The sequence below is a fragment of the Magallana gigas genome, chromosome 10 (genome assembly GCF_963853765.1).
Source record: "Magallana gigas chromosome 10, xbMagGiga1.1, whole genome shotgun sequence".
NCBI lineage: Eukaryota > Metazoa > Mollusca > Bivalvia > Ostreida > Ostreidae > Magallana > Magallana gigas.
Window position 1 is genome coordinate 26,425,616 of NC_088862.1, and position 15,334 is coordinate 26,440,949.

At 32.4% G+C, this 15,334-nt stretch overlaps 1 protein-coding gene across 1 annotated transcript; it reads left to right on the plus strand.

Annotated features, from left to right (window-relative positions):
- The first annotated feature begins 7,737 nt into the window (after positions 1–7,737).
- LOC117684023 (partner of bursicon) lies at positions 7,738–12,265 on the plus strand. The gene is made up of 2 exons (XM_034454511.2): positions 7,738–8,222; positions 9,385–12,265. Exons 1-2 carry the CDS (start codon positions 7,971–7,973, stop codon positions 9,532–9,534), a joined length of 402 nt encoding a protein of 133 aa, XP_034310402.1. The 5' UTR covers positions 7,738–7,970; the 3' UTR covers positions 9,535–12,265.
- The last annotated feature ends 3,069 nt before the right edge of the window (positions 12,266–15,334 follow it).

Here is a 15,334-nt window from a genome sequence, read left to right on the forward strand (position 1 = left end):
CCCCCAACTTTCAGAAAACGATTTTACGTGCCTGATACATGTATATCGCATGATTGCATATTTGATTTATTATTTGTGTAAATTTTATCAAAGCATTGTTACCGATTAGAAAATCCATTTCACACCGTGAAAATGCTAATTATAATGTACTACGGGTAATATAGACCAGAATAAGTGAGAGTCGTCAAATGACAGGTACGTAGAGAGATTTTTTTTTTAAAGCTAGAAAGTTAGAACCATTTTAACAAGACTTTGGGTAGTCGCGTCAATCGGAATTGTGACGTAGGCATATCTATTTCATTGCTGGCCACTCAGTCATTGCTCGTTGAAATCAACAAGATCTGTCTGGCTTTTGAGCAAAGACTACGCACGGTGTATATTTCGCTTGAAAATAGCGTCATACTAACTTGTTTTGACGCAAGAAATAGATAGTTACATCCTACTGAAGGTATAAGGCCTTGTTAAAATGGTTCTACGCGTGCTAAGCAAGGCATTTATCAAGTAAATAAGCTGAAGTTTTAGGATATTTGGCCGATGATCATTGTGCTTAATTTTTGCATTGATTTAACATAAAGTTTACGCCTATCCAAAACGGTTTACTTAAAGTAGGGGTGGTGGGGGAGTAATTGGGGAAAGGGACCAATTTTGTTTGCGGGGGGGGGGGGGGGGGGGGAATCTGAATAGCACATGCCATTATATTTACTGGGGAATGGGGATTCCCTAACCTCCTCTCTAGATCTGCGCAAACAGAGATGCATTTCTAAAGGGGCAGGCATATGATCATGATTTTTGTTGAATATTATTTTTTATTTTTTATTTTTGTTTACAACGCTTTAAAAATGCATTTCTAATGATTATGGAAAACTTGAGTATCATTCGTAGAGTTATAAGCGCGATACAGAGCTCACAATTCTTTGTCACGTTCACAAGGCTCGTGTCCTGGGTTTTTTTTACAATGATTCCAAAAACCGCTAAAATGTCTTTGCTCAATGTGATTTCTCTCTATTCTAAATCGTTTAAGCATGAATAAATAGTTCCCAGCGTTTTTAACATTCATTGATGGTCTTAAACTGGAATTTAATCAAAATTTAAAACGTGAATAAAAACTTTGTTGTACATGGCATATAACTGTGAGCTCTGTATCTCGCTTAAAACACGACGAATGACACTCAAATTTCGGTTGAATTTTAGAAATTGCTAACTGAAGCATCTTAAACATAAAAAAAAACATAATGATATAACTCTTGACCAGAATCGTGCCCATGCCCCTACAAAACAGTTTGATGTTAAAATCTGCGTTATGTCCTAGACGTGCATAGCGGGATCGTTACGTGGTGTTAGAGTACTTTTCTAGTCGGCGAGCAATGTTCGGACGCTGTTTGTGCAGATTGGAGAGATTATATAGGCAAGCTATTTGCAACTCCTCGGGCATTCCCTACCTGTAGGCGGGAGGTACAACTTCCAAATCATTACGTAGCCCCTGCGTCAGTGACAATGTTTGTCAAAACCTTGATGTAAATTCAAGGTAAAGTATTCATTTAATTCCGAGACGTACCCTGAAATAGTCCTCAGGCTCTCTAGCCGAAACTAAAAATAAACGACTCCATTTTATAAAAAATTCTACATGTAATATCCGGTCATATTCATACATGTACATATGACCTTTGTCAAGTTATTCCGAGAAGGTTAGCGTGTCATAGTAGAGAATGGTACTGGAATTTGACGACCTGTTTTCCAATCTGATTAAAATTAGATGTAGCGATCTATCAGGAGCGGATCAAAGATCTAATTTTAAATTAATTAGATTGCTTGTTTTCCTTTGGAAGTGTCCTCCACGTAATTAAAAGTTAGATACCTTGAGATACAATAACACTATGAGATAAACAAACTGTAGCACATGGATTACGAATGAAGATAACATAATTAATTTAAATAAAGAGAATTAGACTGTTCCTATTGGTTATCTTTATTTGTGACGTCATATGATATCCTGCGTTCTTCATAATTTTTGCCTATGACTCAAAAATTTAACGTAAACAATTTTTATTGAAAAATGATGGATTTTCCGAGCTTGTTGACGCGAAATTCAATAGGTTTGTCTCAATTCCCCACTGAATCATTTTTTATCACACTATTATTGCTGGTATGAAGTTACACAACTTGTATTTCATTGTAATATATTACTTTTACATCTTCCGAGTATGATTCCGTCAATTTCTTACCAAAATCGATTGCAATTCAAAGCTCTGTTGAAACTGCCAGGACTGATATCTACACGCCACGTTTATCATTTGGTCGAAATCTTCAGCAACCTAAGAAAAACTCACAGACTGAACGAAATACTCATGATGAAGTCAAACTCATATTCTGAGATGATTGGGCTGTTTCTTTTAGTTAAAGTTCTGCTGTACATGAACAGTAATTGACTTTAATTTAATTTTACTTACTCTATACAATTAACTTATTTTTTAAAAAGAAAGATGTAAATATAAAGACGAAAATGCCTTTTTATGATTCTTGCGGGTAGTGAAGGTAGCGAACATTGCAGAAAAAAAACTACGTAACCCGCTAAGGTATAACAATCATATTTTATACATATACCTGATAAATGAATGGTCATGTGTGATATTTTAAATCATGATATCATTATAAAAGTGAATTTTCAAAATGTTGATTATGATCGTCAAATTAATCGAACATTATATTTCTCTTTGAAGTTTACGGGCAGCGCATGTTTTATCAAGCTATTGTAAAATGTACTTTGAACTAAACACATGTATATTTTTTTTATAAAATACATAAATTGAGTCAATTATCAAAAATATTTTGGCAAAGTTTTTTTGGGTTTTTTGGGGGGTTTAGTTTCTTTTCATAAAAGGAAGATAACTCTTCAAACTTGTTTTAGGTGCAAGTTGTTCGGCTTCCACATTGTTATAATTAGTCATTTGAATTTTGATTCAGTTCATTGTCATTGTATTCTTGCTATAAGCACTGTGCCGGATAATTATGCTTGTGCCAAGCCACCCATATTAGCTGCATGTATCAAAACATTCAAATAAGCCATCTGATAGACTATTGCATAGAGAGTTTATAACCACATTTAATATCAATGTATCCCACCTGTCAGCTTATATAATTATTTACCTTTAAAATATACATATAAAGAAAAATATTGTTTCCCATTGGAAAAACAATTTTCTATAGGATTTTTGGAATTTCCCACCGGAATACTGAACTTTCTATAAAAATAGAGAATTTGAACAAAACTCCCATAGGATTTTAAAATCCAACAAGAAATCTTCATATCCTATAGAAAAACTACCTGCCTGATTCAAATTAATGCAGGAAATACTTTTCTCATATAGAAAAAATAATTCTTGAAGGATTTTTAAAAATTCTTATAGGATTTTCAATAATAACTCATGGTAAAAAAATATTTCTCCTACGGATTTTTTTTTATGGATATTATCATTTTAAAGATAAATGTCCCACCTGCCAGGTGAGACACACTAAAACAATAGAAGATATATACTCCCTATATAATGGACTACATGTATCATCTGGTGTATATGGATTTTAACGACACTACATCTTAAGCAGGTGCAAAAATGCCACTTGGCACTGGCATATTAATACTGCACAATCATGTAGAGTGTTAAATACACGTCTAGCTAATTCCAAATGATTCCAAATTATTCAATATTTGTTCATAATACAAATGAACACCTAAACGAGGCGTTGTCAAGAATTTGGTCAATTTCTATTCGTCTTTTTTATTGTTTACAATGCTTAAGCATTTCCTTTCTAATGATCAACCAATATTGTAGTATTAGTTGTATAATATAAACAAGATAGTTTGTACAGAGCTCACAATTATTTGTTATGTAAATAAGGCTCGAGCCATATTTTTTTGTTTACATTGGTTTAATATACAATATGCGAGTAAAATAAAAATTCTTTTCTAAACTAATTTGTCCATTAGGTAATTCGTTTTGAAAATAAATAAACAGTTTGTTACATTGATATAAGGTCTAAACCTGGAATTTTCTTGTCAACATTCAAAATGTCAACAGAAATATAAATTAAGCTTTGTTTATATAATGAAGAATTGTGAGCGCTGTATCTCGCTATTATAACTTGACAACTGACACTCAAATTCTGGTTGTGTTTTAAAAATATTCTACTGAAGCAATCAAATGTATAAAATAAAAACTGAAAATAATTTTAACCAATTGTCCACCTCCCCTTTAAATGACGTCTCTGAAAATATAAACTTATATTACTGTTGTTCTTAGACATTTAAAATTTAAAATAATTACAAGTAAGTGACCATTATAATCTGTATATATTTACACTTTAATTTTTCACAGGAAACACTAATAAATAGATGTATTTGAAAATAATCTGAGATACATGTATTCTTTGTTTGCTGACAATGTCTCAATCACTAACAAAAAAATGAACTTCAGGTTCACTTTCTTATTTTTAGAAATTTTTATTTATTTAATATCGTAGTCATATTTTAATACTTCTGATGTTCCTCCTTCGTGATAAGACTGTCCTCAAAGCCGTCAATTATCCATCATTAATAAACAGTTCTAATGCTTGAGTCAGGAATGGCAAGCTGCGAGTCGATATCGCCATTCCGAGACAGTATTGATCTTGCTGTAATCGAGCCTAGATCTTTTCCGCTAATACAAATTAGGACGACTCTAGTTCAAACAATGGGGGAAGACAAAAGGTCTGTAACTAAACTGACGTGGAAGGAAAGACACATGACATGTTATGCAAAGTATAAAACTTCTTACAGAGAGGCATCTTTTATCAAGATCAACTGAAAGAAACTTGTATTTGGCTCTTTTTTTTAAAAATATTGTTTTCTTTTGTACGTTTAATCGGTCATTTAGGACTTTTTTTTGTAGTAATTATAAATTTATTTACCCTCTGGCCCAAAACTTGAATTTTATCTTATCTAACCTATGGCTGTTGTTTATTTCCAGTCGTTTGAAGATATCTCGCTTTTATTGGGAGTTTTATAGATATCGGATAGGAAAGGTTGAGGTGGGGTGTCGGTATGATATCTGTTTTACAATTATTACTCAATTTGTAAATAATACCTATTATATGCTACAATTTTCAGTCTATTGGAAATCACTAGCTTTTATTGAGACTTTTTTGGGCGTGGATGTAGTCTTTTTTGTGTTTTATATTCTTTTTTTTTACATGATTGTGTTATGCAATGGATATTGAGACTTTTGTGGGCGTGGATGTAGTCTTTTTTGTGTTTTATATTCTTTTTTTACATGTGTTATTCAATGGATATTGAGACTTTTTTGGGCGTGGATGTAGTCTTTTTTGTGTTTTATATTCTTTTTTTACATGTGTTATTCAATGGATATTGAGACTTTTTTGGGCGTGGATGTAGTCTATTTTGTGTTTTTTATTCTTTTTTTTACATGTGTTATTCAATGCAAAAATAAGTTCGACTGTGATAAATGTGACATAACCCTCAACTACAACATATCCCTAAACAAACAGAACACGCTTATAACCGTATCAAAAGTTAACCCTATACATAAGCATACCAGTGCCATTGGCACAATATTTTTCATTTGTCTGAGATGCATGAATATGTATGTCAGATGAGATGTCAATGTTTTGAGAGTATTTAACCCCTAAAATTGATTTTAGGTATATGAATAAACATTTCAAATGATAGGTCATTGCCCTGAAAGTATGTAACCACCTTTATTTAGGTATCCGATCCATATTAGCCCATGATTTAATGAATCTGTAAGCATAAAAGATATGTATCAGGATATCTAGACATCATTTTTATTTATGTTTATGTACCAGAATGTAAGAGCAGAATGTGCCCTTATATATGACGTATCCAGTTCTTGAAGAGGTGTTTTCTTTTGCTATTAAACTAAATATCATTTCTAAAAAAAAAAAGAAATCCGGGAAAAATAGAACCATTTTATCAAGACCTTGGACTTTCGGTTTGACGTAGCTTTCTATTTCTTGCGTTAACACAAGTTGAAAATGACGATGTTTCAAGTGAAATATGCACCGATTGCGTATTCTTAGCTCAAAAGCCATACAAATCTTGTTGATTTCAAAGAGCCATGGCTGAGTGACCAGCAATGAAATAGACAGGCCTATGTCACATTGCTGTTTGACACAACTACCGAAAGTCCAAGCTTTTGTTAAAGTAGTTCTATATTGATTTTTGGGAAACTACATCTTTAGCGGGTGAAAAAATGCCAGTTGGCACTGGCATAATTATACTGATCAGTGTTAATACAAATCTTAGTAATTCAAAATGATTTAAATTTGTTCAATATCTGTTCATTGTACACATGCATATCGAATACCTAAATGATACTTGGTCAAGAATTTTGGTAATTTCTTTTTTATTTTCCTGTTACTAATTATTAAAAACATCTCCCCACTAAAGCATTTTTTTTATATTCCTAGCATTCTCATTATTAAAATAAATTTTGTCACCATTGACGTTTAGACAATCTTCATCACTGCTTAGAAAATAACATTTATTTTAGATATGTCTTGATAAACCCTTTTCTACTCTAAAATGCTTCGAATTTATATCAAAGTAATTAATCCGTGATGGATATTCAAGGTTAGAAAATAATCTCATAATATGGAACGGAAATGTTAATTTCTCGTCTTTGTATGTCTACCGTTCTTAAAGAAAACAATTTTATTAGAATCATGTTTATTCTGACTTGTCTTTTTATTAAAGAACCAACAAATGGTTTCTTATGATATATCCAATGTTTAGCTTCAAATAAATGTAACAAATTTGCAGTTTATATGTACTAGGTTTAAGATATTTTATAAATAATCCTTTTTCTAAAAAGCACTAAAATTGGCAACGCCACGAACAATTGTTATTGTCAAATTTTAGGGACAGCCAGTCCCGTCTTCAAGAGACTCAGGAGCGACATTATCAACATCTTCTTGAACTCTGTGAATCAAAAAACTGTTGAAAATGTTATTGTTGTTCTTTTTACAGTTTCCTTAAGAGTGTTAGTTTTAGTACTAGATTTTGTCTTCTTTGTTTTACCCAATCATGTAATTTATTTCATGTGTCCTTAAAATAAGACTGATTGTTCCGAAAATTTGAAAATATCAATCGTTAGCCATTTTTTGTGCTTTATATAGTCAGATTACTGGCTTAGTATCTTAATATTAGATCTCAAAGATGCCTCGTGTTATTGATTCTATTCAGTGCTTAATGTATACATGTCGTATAAATAGAAATCATCCTATAATTTGTTCACTGTTTGATGTTTTTTTAGTGGCAAATTACAATGAGAAAATATACCTAATGAATAAGACAAAGCAGTCGACAAATTGCATGATGATTTTACAAAAAAAAACCCCAAAAAACCATAAACGCGTTTAGTTATTGACCACTGCATCCTAATTCGCTGATAAATAACCCTTTTGCACGGCTTTACGATACAGACCAAAGAATGGCGAATTGTATTCATCAAACAGTTCATGATTTGATTGTATCTTTATTGTAGAACATACTGATCAGCGGCCCTTTGGTTTACGTTCCGTTCAACGAAAAACATTGTTGTTCTTACCTGTCAATAAAAGTATCACGCGGCATCCATTGAGACTGAACTGCTGAGCACATAATCGATTGCGATTGGACCACGCCTCCTTCGAGAACAAAAGTACAAATTGTCACGATTTCTACAGCAGATCCAGTAAACTGGACTAAGCTCTTATCATATAACAATCGTCTTCATCAGATTATAACCTTAAGAATGGCATCGTATGCTTAGTTCTCGTTAAACAAAATTTCAAGTCCCTTAGAATCGAACGAATCAATTCAAATTGAAGAAAACTGGACTCTGTTTAGCTGAAATATTTTTGTGCTTTTTTCCAAATCTACTTTTTTAGTGTTTCCAGCAGGGGTGCATATTTAAAAAATGGCCAAATCCGGTGTTTTTCTAACATTTCTGGGAGTTGTTGTGTGCGTTCAGGGGAGACTTTTCCGGACTTCCCCGGAAACCTGCAGTACGGAACGGACCGAAATGGACATAACACGAACGCTAACGGTCACCCACGAGGGGGTGCTGAAGACTGTAGATTGTGTGGCCCGTGTCAGTGTCAACGAATGTGAGGGGTCCTGTCTGTCCACGGCATCCCCCAACGTCCACACTTACCCAGACTTTAAAAAGGTAAAAGTTGTCTGCAAAAATGTCTCTTCCCTAACCTTATTATCTTTCGCTATATATGGACATTACACGATATATAACAAGATATATATATATATATATATATATATATATATATATATATATATATTACATTGATACCTCACTTGTATTTAAATCAATTTTTTTAACTTTTCTTTTTCATTCAATTTTTTTTTACTTTGACTCTCTCTCTCTCTCTCTCTTCTCTCTCTCTCTCTTATATGATCTTACCTTTGTCACCAAGACTCTATCATACCCATACATGTTCATACATCAATACTATCAAACTGCCTTTATACCCTATATATATCTCTTTGTAGTATTATTGGAATTCAATTTATTAATTGGCAGGTTGTCGGTATCCAATACAAAAACAAACACGCGATACTCCATTGATATTTTAAAAAAAATCATATTAATTAAAATCACAGAAGAGGATGCTTGAAAAATATCTGAAAAGAAATGAAAGTTATTGTAAAAACTGTTAATTAAAGATTTCCCAGGCATATGTACCGCAGATGCATTACAATAAGCGCAATCCAATAGTTATTTAGCTATTCCACTTCACCATGATTATGAATCAAATCACGAGAATATGAAATAAGGAGATTCGAAAAATTAATATTATCACCAGAAGCATTTCAGAATTAGTTTTTTGTCGCAGGATATAAAGAAACTCCTATCGTTCCAGACATAAATCTTTCACAAGTCAACATAAAAAATTCAAACACATGAAAAGAAAATAGGCAATTTTGTGTTGAAAGAATAACATATCTATTAATTTCTTTTTAGAATATCTTTTTAATAATGCATACCTGCAATGCAATTTTACCCTTCTTATATTCTAGTATTTGCGATACTTTAGTTTATATTATAAAACTAAATACACATGTATAAAAAACGCAGAAATACAGAACAAATGCTAAAAAACATGTTTAACGTTATGGAATCAAAATTGGTAACACTGGAGAGAGAGATGAATGAGAGAGAGAGAGACTGACAGACAGACAGACAGACAGACAGACAGACAGACTGACAGAGACAGACAGACGGAGAGAGATATCCAAACATCAGTAATGGAAACATTATCACGGATAGAGATTTCGTAACACAAGTATTAATTGTTTTCCGTTTTACTTCTCAGGACTGCAAATGCTGCAAGGAAGGACGTCTGGTTTCGCGTCAAATAGCGCTACAAGAGTGTTACAGCAATGGCGTCGTGCTAGCCGGAGTTCAACCGACAACTTCCATCACAGAACCAGCCGACTGCGATTGTTTTCCCTGTACAAATTAAAGTCCGGAGACAGAATAGAGAGTTCAAAAAAGAGGATTCCAATTGGTCTTCAAAACTTGCTCGAGTGACATCAGAGCAAGCCCAAACATAACTAGATTTCTTTGTTTTTCTAGTTCTTTATGAAAACATTTTTTTTTTCAATTGGAAAACTGTTATCTATTAACTGCTTTGCCTCCGGAGCATCATCTATATTAAAGCGCTTATGTTCCTATGGTGGTGACTCATTATCAGATTTTTTTACCAGGTGGAGAAGTACATCTTTATGTCTGATGATCTGAGGCATACTTGTGGCATCTTGTTTTACCATTTACACAGCTTCTGATAAAACAACATTGTTTAACATTTATAGTGTGTAGTTTCAAACACACTACAATCTTTTTCCAGAATGCTGCCAGAGAAAATAATATTTGTTTTTTTTTTAATCTTGGGGTTTCTCTGAAGTATTATTCCTTCTTACTTAATTATGATCCGCCTTGGATGGAAGCTAGCTATATTGCTTACTATATTATTGGACTTTATTGCGCAAAGGTCTCTATAAATTGCATATTATCACTTCTACCTAATTGATTTCTCTCAGTTTTTATTATGACTGTGTACGTATTGTTCGATGTATTGTGTAAAAAAAACTACGCAGCAGTCCACATATTATAAAGCCTTGAAATTAACGCCGACCTTGGTTTGAAATATTAGACCTATCATATAAATGTTCAGTGTGATCAAATGTCATGACTTCTTTACAGTATTTCAATCACCTAAAAAAGCAGAACTCTATATAAAATTAAAAAAAGAACGATAAGATTTTGAGGCTAATCATTTTTATTTTTTCTTACAGTTTTTGGCCAAAAGTATCATGTCTTATTATTTGTTGTCATACCGTTGTCATACCCGATTATGAAAAAAAATGAATATTATACGTGTTATTTGTAAATAATCCTTATTAACACGTGTTATACTAGATTATGTAAATAGTGACGTCAAACAGTTAATACAATTTTAAAGATTTTTTTCCTTATTTATTTATTTTCTTATAAAACCTTTTGCCATATGTTTGAGAGGTGATTAAATTAGTGTGAGCTCTGTATGTTAATGCAACTGGTATTTGTTTTCATATCAATAAGCAAATTAAGCAAATCTACGCATGTACAATGCACAATTTGACGGGAGTTCTGTAAAACATTCACCGTTTCCATTCGCACATAACAGTTTCAAGGATACGTAAATTCGTGACCTATGACCATATCAATACAAAATTGTTAGTAGCAACTGCATTTAAATGGACATTTAATGTTGTGGATCAACTGTTCAACGAAATCAACGAAAATTGGTATTAAACGAATATTGATGAACCCACAGTGTACTGTTTGAGGACAAAACCTACATATATTTGCATGTCACTGAGCGCATTCAAGTTCGATGTTTATAACAATGACGTCATTGATTAAAATTAATCCACCTTTCCCTAAGGTTATAAAATGCTTGTCTGGGCTTGTAACATAGTAAGCCGAATTTTCCTAAAAAAAGGAACCAATGAAATCAACTAACGAGGATGAATGAATCTGAAGTTTATCTAAAGGGGCACGGTCACGATTTTAGTCAAAATTATTTTCCAGATTTTAACGTTTACAATGCTTCAGTAATTAAGGCATTTTAATATGCAACCAAAATTTAAGTGACGTTCGTTGAGTTAGAAGCGAGTTACAGAGCTTGCAATTCTTTACTATGTAAACAAAGCTTTTGGTTACATTTTGAATGTTGAAGTGAAAACTTCAGTCTTAGACCAAAAATAAATGTGGTAAACGTAAGGATCTGTTTATTTATGCTTAAAATGAATAAGCAGATGAAAAAATCAGCTTGAAAAAGAACTTTTACCGGTATATTGAACTAATGTAAACAAAAACGGCACGAGCCTTGTTAACATGAAAAAGAATTGTGAGTCCTGTTTCTTGCTTATAAATTCACTACTGACTCTCATATTTCATTTAGTCATTTGAAATGCATTTCTAAAGCATTGTAAATAATTCAAAAAGAAAAAAGAATGTGACCCAATCGTGACCATGCCCCTTTAAAAGGGCTAGTCGTGGTCATTAAGGTCTTCCGTTTCCAACGGAAGACCTTGTATTGATTCTTCTTCTTCTAGACTTTTTTAAAACCATAATAACTTTTTTGTTTGTCATCCAATTTCATTCAAATTTTCAGGGTGTATTGTAAATTAGATTTAGTTTTTAAGTAACAAAAATGAGAGATCGTAACTTCTGCGTTTGAGTTATTCCCCCTTTTTTTAAATTTAAGGGGCATTCGTTTCCGGACAAAGGTTCCGAAATGATCCGTAGCAAATGATCCAAAGCTATACATGTAAATCTTTAAAATTGACATACTAAATGTTGTCTCTCTGATTTTTGTATTTAAGATTTTTCCAATTTTACCTCTTGAATTATATGTTAGAAATTTATGTTTTAAAAATTGCTAATCTTTACTCATATTTTTGCTTCGTATTTTTTAGTTTGAAATATTTTCCAAATGCATATAGAACAAAAGTTGTGTATAAATTGAAGTGATTTCATATGAGACCAGAAAAAAGGGGCTGGCCCCTTAAATAAGAGATCTAGGCGCCCGGAAAGACTTTGTTGTGTATCTAAAAAACGATACATTTGTTCTTCATTATCTTATCAATCTAACTGTAATATAGTATGTTTGAATATTGCGTAATATGAGAAATAAAAGCTACAAATGAGGACATGTATACCCGCTTTCATTTTGCATATAGGGAATAGCTTCCTGTGCGTAATAGTGTTTCAAAGTTGCAGTCAATACTTTTCTTGTCTAAATACATCCCCAACTTATTACAGACATGCCTTTATCTGTTTTACGAGAGGTTTAACTCTTAAATACTCTGTAGTCTTGAAGTTACGTTTATTTAATACATAGAAAATAGACAAGAACTAATTTTTAAGAGTTCAAACTGATTTTCTAAGCCCTGAATGGTCAGAAGTTAAGGTATTGTGAAAATGACCTCCTATCAATAAAAGTCAGACCCTGACAAGTGCAAGGAGAAAAGGATGGTTTTATTAAGACTGATTGACAATCCTTTCTTGACTTGAAGCTGTAACGGAAGACCTCCACGTTGCTTGCAACCAAATCAGCTCTGGGGTTTTTTTTTACTATTTAATTTCCTTGAAAATAAGAGCTCTGTAAAAAAAGATTCATAGGAAAAGAGTAAAAATTCAAAGGTTAACTGTACAAACTTGTTTTCTATTTGATAGTTTGTAGCTTTAAAAAACATATTTATTTAGAAAAAAAATTAAGGTAGATCTGATCGTTAATCAAGTAAATCATCAACACTCCTAAACTTTTTTTACTTAAGACTTACCATTTCAAAAGAGGTTGCATATAACTTATCTTATGTCATTCAAAGCCAAAAATGTACATTGCAACTTCTGGATTATTTGCAATTTCAAAAATCTGATGGATAATCCTGATGTGTTCTCAACATTTCTAGAACGATATCTTTATAGAACATTAGCTGCAGGTCTGTAGCTTCCGGTCTGAAAACAATCAGATGGACGACCTGTGAGCTACAGTGCCTTCCATAGTAAAAGTCTGCAATTTACGGCGCACGAAAAATTGCACTAGTTTTGGACTTATTAACCTTATTTCTGAACCCATAAAGATATACTTGATTCAAAAAACTTTCTTGGACATTTTACTACAGATGTCATTAAGTTACTTGCCCTGATATTCTTTTTAACACCATCACCAGCCCAGTAAAGTGAAATAGTGCGGTTCGTTTACATGTAAAATTGGCGACTCTCGGTCTCGATGTGAATTTAACATAATTTAATTTCCGAGGGCGATTAGCATGTTTAAGAGAAACTTTGAGGAAAGTAAAGTACCGATATCAGTAGTAAATTGCCTGAAGAATTTACTACAGTACTGTTTTCAACAGCATATCTGTGAAAATAAGGTTAATCAGTTTAAAGCCAAACTAAATTGGGCACTCAAAGGGTCAACAAAGATTGACAATCACAAGAAGGAGGCTGACCTTAAAGATAGAACACGTGTATACAAAATGATGTTTACATACAAATGTTTACACATTTACATTTTAGATACATAAACAGACATACTGATAATATTGCAAAAGGGATTGATATATTTTTTAAAATTATTATTTAACTCACTTGGCTTTATATATTTATTTCTCACAGCGTCAGGTCTCTGTGATGTATGCCATTAAAAAGTAGGATTTACTTATCCTTTAACATCACAATATTACTATTTTGTCACGTATCCTCAGAAACTGTTCTTTGAGGGTGTCATGAAGTCAAACAGGCATTCTTTCCAATTCATTACCGACGACTGCCATTCCAATTTCAATCCGATTCAAAACATTCACCAGAAAATAATCACATTTAGCAGTGCATATTTCCTATCTATTTGTAAAAGTATTTTAATTTCGCTTCGTGTTAGCTATAAAACGTCCTTTTACAGTATACTTATATTTAAAGTCTACCTATCAAAATCGGATCTTACACTTACAGGTAATTGACCGAAAACCTTTTTTCCCGAACACGTTATTCGTTATAACACTAATTAGATATTGATTTTTATCTAAATCGTACCTAGAGCGAAAGAAAACATTACTTTTTATTGCTCATGATCATTTTAATTACAACCGTTCAGCCTCGTAACCTTTTACTTAATTCCATCAAATAAAGTACTAATTAGACCAAAATAGATAAGTTTTTAACATAGAAAAATAGTGTCTACGGAAAGATCGAAGAAAAAAGATGGCTTATGAGGAAAAGGTATATTTTTTAATCAAAAAACCATGTATTGCTTCAGTTCGCATTTCGCTATGAATTTAGTGTGCGCAATGTTAAGTTCAGTCCAATGCATCAATGCATCTGGCATTTTGTAAAACGTTACATGAAAAATGTCTTTTTTAAATATTAATAGTTTTAAACATGGAACTGAATATTGATTACTTAAGAAATTTCCATTTTGACCCAAAATAAAGCAAAAATGGCAACTCTGAAAGAATCGATTAACGTTTTAATTTAATGCTTCCAAATTTTAAATAATTTTCTAAAGTTATGTTTAGAATGTTGAAATTAAATTGTTTGTCATATAAGAAGGAGCAATTCCCAGCTGGTACTACAGTTATCAGTGTGGCAAACCAATATGCGAATGATTAGTTCCAAAGAAAAATGAAAAACTACTTTGTCCCACGTTTAACATCATCAAACGCTCTCCCAAGTACATGTATGATACTTTGGACTAAAAATAAGTTTTTATTCCAATGGTTTGGAAATTTAGAGGCAATTGAAAGAACGTTCCTGCACAATGTCTGTTCCTATCAACAATGCTCGGGATAGTTCCACGAACTTATGTCTTATTTACAAACAGCCATCAATAAAAGATATTTCACAAGATATTGCGATATGGAAACACAACTACATCATTCCCTTTAGTAACAAAGATGCTCAGCACATCTCAATCTTTAATGTTTTGTAGTTACAAATATCGAATCAATTACAATATGAAAATACACATGTTTTCTAAAATATACTTCATTGTAAATTCTATAAAAACAAAAAGAGATTAGAATCATTGGGAATTCTCCTTTTTGTCCTTTTTGGGAGTTGGTTTAATCAAATTTCCTATGCAGTCACTCTGGCAAGCCAAAAGTGAAACAGTGTTTGAACCTAAGCACAAATGATCACCGCTGACAAAACTTAGTACTAGAAGATAATAGAAAATTCAATGTATTGTATTCAGAAGCATTTCTTTTCAAGAAAAC

What these genes read in the sequence shown, in the direction of transcription:
- LOC117684023 (XM_034454511.2), top strand. Translation starts at nt 7,971, where the DNA reads ATGGCCAAATCCGGTGTTTTTCTAACATTTCTGGGAGTTGTTGTGTGC. An exon ending in CTTACCCAGACTTTAAAAAG is followed by an intron (nt 8,223 to 9,384) that starts GTAAAAGTTGTC and finishes TTTACTTCTCAG; the next exon opens with GACTGCAAATGCTGCAAGGA.